The sequence below is a fragment of the Saccopteryx leptura genome, chromosome 3, assembly GCF_036850995.1.
Source record: "Saccopteryx leptura isolate mSacLep1 chromosome 3, mSacLep1_pri_phased_curated, whole genome shotgun sequence".
Lineage (NCBI taxonomy): Eukaryota > Metazoa > Chordata > Mammalia > Chiroptera > Emballonuridae > Saccopteryx > Saccopteryx leptura.
In genome coordinates this window covers 371,240,353-371,247,125 of record NC_089505.1, presented here as the reverse complement: position 1 = coordinate 371,247,125, position 6,773 = coordinate 371,240,353, and the positions used below count along the sequence as shown (strand labels likewise).

The following is a 6,773-nucleotide window of genomic DNA, read 5'->3' as shown; positions in this document are numbered from 1 at the left end:
TAGGGTGGTATGTAAATTCTGTTTCTTATTGAAAGGGAGAAGTAGTTCCTCAGACAACCTTTATCCTATAGTTAAAACTAAATGACCCATTGTCCTTGTAAGTCAGGAAGTTTCTACATTCTTCTCCCTCCCCTCCCCCAGGAAGGCCGGGACAGAAAGCCTGACCTTTCCTCCTAAAATATCAATATTAATTTTGCAGCTTTTACATACCTTAACATATGGATGCCCAAGGACAGCACGCACTAACTCCTCTCCCCTCCCAGCGGCCCCACCCCCAGGCCTAGAACTGTGGGTGCTGACTCCATCCTCACACCCCTCACCCTGTGCTTTCCACCTGCTGCTCAGATATTAAATTCTTTCCACCCAAAGACTGCACGTGTTTCAGATTTCTGCAAGGGGGGCTGCCCTTCCCAAACCAGCCCTCAGGAAGTTATCACCTCAAGGGGTCCCAGAAAACTCCCTGGGGTGGGGCTTTGAGGGGCCCCCTGCCCATGGCCATGGACGCCTTCAGGGCACCTGTGCTCTTGCTCTGGCTAAGCAGCTGGCCAAGGGGTGGCCTTGGCACCGCCCCCCTCCAGTGCGAACAAGGCAGGGGTCACAGGGGCAGACGTGAAGACTGGGAGGAGGAAGTACCCCCAGGGTGTGGGCACCGCAGGAGCACTGGGAGACTGGGCAGGACCACTTCCTCCTCCTGGAGGCGGAGGGGGAGGACATAGGGGCAGGGGCTGTCTGGGCCTGCTGGGAGCCCCCCACCCCAGTGGACACGACTGTGTACTCCCAGAGACCCTCTCTGTGGGCGGGCGGGTGCAGCGAGTGGGGGACGTCACCAGGGCACTGAGACCAGGAATTCCCGACTTCTGACCACTGTGCTCAGCTGGGCAGCCTGGGCAGCTGTGGGTGGAAGAGAGGGAGGCACAGTGCCCTGACAGGCTTTCCTCCCCTCTCCCTCCAGTGTCCCCACACCCATCCTCTTTCTATCTCTCCTCCCACTGACTGCGGGGAAACTGAAACTCAGCCCCGGGCTCCTCCCCTCACTTCCTCTGCCGGCTCCCAGCCCCACCCAGCTTTCCCCCTCCCCAGGGAGTGCAGGGAGCGACCACAGGAACCTGGGGCACCACTAGACGCCCAGGAGGCTCCGGCCCCAGCCCTCGAGGGACTTTGTCCTCCACCCAAAGCCGAGGCAGCAACGGGCCTCCGGGGCCAGTGGCTGCAACCCTCTGAGCCCGTTTCCACTTAGCCACCTCTCCCGGGTCCTGACAGAGCAGGGCCACCGGGATTGCAGCCCGTGCCCAGAGTGGAATTTAGGTTAGTAGCAGCAGGATTAGAGTTGTTACACAGGTATCCTGCCACTGTGGCCCGCCCCGTGGCTCCCAGAATTCCTGACCGTGACTCTTCTGCTCACCTGTGCAGCTTTCTCTCGCCCGCCCGCCCTACCCTGCCCTGCCCAACTGGATTCATGAGCCTCTGTCAGTCCCTTTTCGCAAAGCCGCCTGTGGTTTGAGCAAACAGCTCACGGATGCATTTCACTTAAGGATGGTCACTGCCTGTGATGACAGTCACCAGGGTTCCTGCCCCTTGAATCCTTTCGCTTTTGATGCTGGTCTGACCCACTCACGTGGTTCCCACTTTCAGCATCTGCTGGGTCTCAACCAGGCAGGGCCTGCCTCTTTCCCCTGGCCTTCCAGCTGGGTGGCCCTGGCTTCCTCTCCTGTGTGGGGGCTGTTCTTCCCTCCGGCTCTGTCACTGCTGCTGTCCCCCTTTGGTGGCCGTGACAGTGAAGACACTACATTCACGCTTTCACAGTGACCGCCCTGTGCAAAGCTCCTCACCTGCCCCTGATTTCAGGGGTGCCGGGAGACAGACCAGAGTCCTGAATCCCTGGTGCCCACCGTCCCATCCTCCTGAACAGTGTTCCTTGGGCCCTAGACACAGGGACGTCAGAGCTTCTGCCCAGCCTGGGACGACCTGGGTTGCGAGCTGAGTGGACCTGGACCTGCCCAACCATCGGAGTGTCCTAAAGAATCAACGAATGAAGCCCTGCAAGGCACCTTGCTTCCTCATTCTCCTTTTCTTGTTCCCACCCCAGCCCTGGCCCAATCAAACCCCTTGGCGGTGAATACACTTCACCCACAGCAGACCCCACAGACCCCTGCCCTGGGTCTTTGATTCCCGGGTCCCTGCAAATCACAACAGGCCTGTCAGGAAATGGGCACATGGCGGGGGTAGCTGGGGGCTTGGGGGCAGCACACCTGCCCTCCAGCCAGGGTCTAGGAGCTCCCGACCTGCTCCCACACTCACTGAGCTCCTGCCTGCCCAACCAGGCTTTCCTGTCCTCCTCGGCCCAACTGCCCCTGGCATCCTGGCCCCCAGTCCCTGGTCCCCTCATGTCCTCCTCTGTCCAACTCCATTCCTCTCTCCGTGGAGTCCTGCCTTCCTCTCAGAAGCAGGCTGATCTCCTTCGCTGCGTCCTGACTTGTCCTGAGAAAGACCCTCCCATGTGGCCCCCCCACTCAGCCCAGGGTAGGCAAGTGGACGACATGGGGTTAAGGTTCCCTTCTAGGCCTAGTGAGCAGCTAGCTATGGACTTGGGGGTCCCTTCTCCTCTACTGTCCCCAAGTAAGCCTCAGTGAGGAGCCGTACCAAAGGGGAATCCCCAGGCACCCCCACAGTTGGACATGGCTGGGATGGGCGCTCCCAGGCAGGGGGCCGTGGGCAGTAACACCAGAACAGGAAGGGGTGGGAATACTTGTGTTTATTTGAGGCACCAAAGCAGCAGGAGGGCTCCAGTGTGCGAGTGGAGGGTGGGGTGGGTAGGGCCACAGCTAGGTCTGGGGGTGGGAGCTGACTCCTGGGCCCAGCAGCCTAGACCTGGAAGCTGCGGTTGAGGCGAGTGGAGCACGGGGTACAGAAAAGCCCAAGCATGTGCTCTGGTGTCGAACTCGGGGCTCTCGGGCTAACTGCTCCCGTTCCTCCCCCCAGCACGGCCAACAAGGCCACAGACGCACCCGTCCACACCGCTGGGCATCCACAGCCACAGCACGCGCCCCCTTCCAAGACAGTGGCACTGAGCACGTCGTATACACCACTGTCTGGGGGCGGGCAGGGCCCAGCCGGGGACAGGGCCTGGGGCTCCGGGACCCCTCCCTGTATGTCCCCACGATTCAGTTCTGACTCCTGGACCCACATCCGAGGAAGATCACATCACTGACCCTGGAAGGGAGGGCAGCTGGCCCCTCTGGGGGCGGGGGCAGGTGTGGGGACAGGACTGGGGGTGGGGACTGAGGCTGAGGGGGTGGGGTCAGGCAGGGTGAGGAGCTGAGGGGTCTGGACAGGGCTGGGATTTCCTTCCTGGGCTGTGGGAGTCAGGGCGGCTAGGGTCCCAGCCGCAGCAGAGCTGACAGCAGGCTCAGCAGGAGCCCCAGGCCCAGCAGGGAGGCGCTGGCCCGCAGCCCGCCATCGGCTGCGCTGATGTTGCACAGGAAGCTCTCGCAGCAGTAGGTGCCCAGGGACGCCACGCCAATGTTGATATTGGGGGGCGCGGGACAGATCGGGGAGCAGCCCTTGTTCAGACTGTGGCCGAGGTCCACCACGTTTCCTGCATCAGAAAATGAGGTTGTGAGTGCAGAGGCCGTGGGGGTGGGGGTGGGGGGTGGGCCCGGGTGGGGGAGGCGGCCTGGCTGCCGGGGGCCAGCACTCACCAACGCCAGCAGCCGCGGAGACGGTCACGCAGTACTTGTCAGAGTCCGAGCAGATGGTGGGCTTCAGGCAGTAGAAGTTGCTGTTCTGATTCGTGCAAGAGAAGCACACCAGGGAGTGGACTGTGGAAGGAGGGGACATGCTGCAGGTGACACCCAAATGCAGGGTGTCCGGGAGGGAGAGGGGCTTCTTAAGTTGCACAGGACAGGTGACACAGAGACAGGCTCTAAGGAAGGACCCCTGGACACCTCTCGGGTTAGGGAGTCCAGGAGGAGGGCACAGCTGCCCAAAGGCCTGGGGCCCCAAGGGCACCTCACCTTGCTCCACACCCAGCAGGGCTGCCAGCAGCATGGGCAGGAAGACCTTCATTCTGGAGGGGCACAGGCTCCCGTCTGGGTCTCACACGCCAAGAAAGCTCCTCCTGCTTTAGAGAGACACAGCTTGTTGGAGGGCGTGGGACCCTGGCTCCCACCAGCACAAGCAGCCTGGTCCCTACTTGTAGAACCTGAGCACGAACACAGGAGTCTTTCTGCTTCCCTCAGTGTAGACTCTTTCTAGCTGAGACCCCTCCCCGAGCCCGTGGCTCTTTCTGTTGGGAGCAGGGGTAGGGTCACTAGAGGCCAGAGGAGGGAACTCACTAACCTCAGAAGCACACAGCAAGGGAGGCCAGAGCGACTCTCCGTGGTCCTACGGGTGCGGGATGGTGACCAGAAAAGGTAACTGGCTTCCAGAACTTTCCATGGGCCACCTCCATGCCTGACATGGGGACTCAGGGGCTGGGCTGGGGGCATGCTGGCACATCAAGCCAAGCACTTACCTAGGGCAGCTTTGGTGCTGGGGAAGCTCAAACACTTTCTTGAATGCTGAAGACCACAGCCCTGTAAGTTATCTCTTATTCTCCAATTCTGTGGCTTGGAAACAGGCTCACTGAGAGCCTGTGGCATGCTACTGGTGGGAATGGGCACAGGCCAGTCTCCACCGGTGGGTGTGAGTGAGTGTGTGGGTGAGGGGGAAGCACTTTGAAAGTGACTAGCTGGGGTTCTGGTCTTGTTTAGTAAGAGGCGTCATGTGGGAGAAGTTTGGTGACCTCTGTAGGGGATAGTTGTGGGTGGGTGAGGGGTATACTGGGTCTGGGGAAGTAGTTTCCAGATCCCGAGAGAAAGAACAGCAGCGAGATATGGATGCTGGGAAGGGTTGGTGGAACCCCCGAGAATGTGCCCCAGGCCTCTGCTGCCCAGCCCTGGACTTGGGCTAACATGTCAGGGTTGGGGAGCAGGAGTTGTGGATATCTGGAGAACAGTGCCAAACTGAGCTGGGAGCTTTCTCCTGGATCCAGGCAGTTCAGGAAGAAGCCTGTTTCCTCCTCTTCCCTAAGGGGAGGTTTAGTCATGGAGGAGCCCTGAGCTGTATGCACACAAGCTCTGGTATGCACAGCCACAAACAACTGCCCCCACAGCCTCCCAACCAGGCGCCCAGCCAAGCGGGCGGATCTGCAGTAGCAGGGTCAGGGGAAGAGGGAGCCAGTGCGCTTCCAGGCAGTGCCACCCAGGACCCGGACTTCAAAATCCGCCCCCAGGCTCACGGGCTTATTTCTGGGAAAGCGGGGCATCCAGGACTCCAGGCTGACAGAATAGGTAGGAGCTCCCTTGTCCCCAGGAATGATAAGGGACCAGGTGGCCCAGCGCAGGGAACCTGGGCTCCTAGGCACCTCGTGTGCTTGCGTAATCTATGCCGAACAGCGAGCTCACCGCTTGCCAGGGCTGGCTCCTGTCCCAGGGTGACCCATCCACTGAGGCAGGAAGTTCCCCCTGCCGCCGCCAAGATCCCAGCCCCTTCAAGTCAGAAAGGCTGACCCTCCCCAGTCCCCACGTGAGGGGTCACGGGGAACCCAGAGTTGAACGAGGGTCCCCCAGTGCCTGCCCAACCCTGGGCCCCCAGCTCCCAGGGAGGGCGCCTGGCGGCGGTCTCCGCGCTCGCGCCCCATTTCTTTGGAAATACTCAGGAGGGCCGGGGTGCCAGGAGTGGAGGCTCAACACCTGGGGCCGGGCCCACGCGCTCCCCCACCTCTTCTGCGCCTGCCCAGGCGGCCCCTTCGCTCGCTGCCCTCGGCGCCCTGCAGGAAGTCTTCCGCGGAGCCGGGGCCTCGGTGCTCGCGTTCCCCGCCCGCTCCGCCCAGGCCCGGCGACTCACCGCGGTGGACGCAGCTACACCACGCAGCCGAGCTGCTCCAGCCGGACTCGCAGGCGGGCGCGCCGCGGCCAGATGGAGGGGCGGACGGGAGGCGGAGCCGGGGGCAGGCGCAGGCGGGGTCGGGCGTCCCCGCGCAGGCGGAGTCGGGGGCGAGCGGACCCTCTTCCCGGCCTCCCCCGCAGGCCCCTCCGCCGGCCGGCTGGACCTCCGGGTCCCTTGCGGGTGTGGGGGGAAGGGGCGCTCCGGCGCGAGCCCGAAGACCCACAAATGGTCCGACAGGTTAGGGGCTGGGCACCTACGCGGAGACACGTCTGAGGAGGCCGCCGATGGGCGGTAGTGGGACTTCCTTCTGCAGAGCGGGCTGGGGGCGGTGAGGGGGTAGGTAGGAGGCCTTAGGCTCCGTCTGGCCTCCGGGCTGAGCCGTTCACTCTACTGGGGATGGCGGGAGGGTGGTGGTGACAAGACCAGCAGCGCGAGGTTGGAGGGGGGATTCTGGTTTCCGTGGCTCCAGGGCAGTGGTGTGGGCAGCATTGATGGATCCCCAGCGCGGGGGCCTTATGAGCATCCACCTTTGCAGACTCTGGACCCCTCCTTCCCTGGGTGCAGGTCCACCTCCTATGTGGCCCCCACCTGGGCCAAGAACCTCTGCCCCAGATGGATTCTAGCCCTCTGTGCGCTCGTGGGACCTCCCCAAGTCTGCAGCCAGGGGTAGCCAGCTTGCCCCGACCCTGCACATGGAACCCAGAGGCCCCTGTTAGAAAAAAGCTGGCATCCTTAGCCTGACATCAAGACCTTCCACGTATCCAGCTGCCCATTCGGCCAGTGCCCTGTCCTTCAACGCATAGTCACTGAGCACTTGCTAGGTACAGCCATGGCCTAGACCTGCC

The 6,773-nt window shown here is 62.3% G+C and overlaps 1 protein-coding gene across 4 annotated transcripts; it reads right to left on the bottom strand.

The window, feature by feature from the left end:
* Positions 1–2,730: 2,730 nt before the first annotated feature.
* Positions 2,731–6,033, bottom strand: LY6E (lymphocyte antigen 6 family member E). 4 transcript variants are annotated; one of them, XM_066379701.1, is made up of 4 exons: positions 5,887–6,033; positions 4,014–4,120; positions 3,699–3,818; positions 2,731–3,595 (listed from the first exon to the last, which is right to left on the bottom strand). In XM_066379701.1, the coding sequence occupies exons 2-4, from the start codon at positions 4,063–4,065 to the stop codon at positions 3,372–3,374; spliced, it is 396 nt and encodes a 131-aa protein (XP_066235798.1). In that variant the 5' UTR covers positions 4,066–4,120; positions 5,887–6,033; the 3' UTR covers positions 2,731–3,371. The 4 variants fall into 4 exon arrangements, with proteins under 4 accessions (XP_066235798.1, XP_066235799.1, XP_066235801.1 ...); XM_066379702.1 differs by having other exon boundaries at positions 4,014–4,117; positions 5,887–5,999; XM_066379704.1 differs by having other exon boundaries at positions 5,761–5,897.
* Positions 6,034–6,773: the final 740 nt, after the last annotated feature.

Bases quoted from the DNA above. Each gene is read 5' to 3' on its own strand.
- LY6E (XM_066379701.1), bottom strand. From the start codon at position 4,065: ATGAAGGTCTTCCTGCCCATGCTGCTGGCAGCCCTGCTGGGTGTGGAG. The intron at 3,819-4,013 runs GTGAGGTGCCCT...CTCCTTCCACAG, and splicing joins CCTGCTGGGTGTGGAGCAAG to TCCACTCCCTGGTGTGCTTC. The intron at 3,596-3,698 runs GTGAGTGCTGGC...TTTCTGATGCAG, and splicing joins CTCCGCGGCTGCTGGCGTTG to GAAACGTGGTGGACCTCGGC.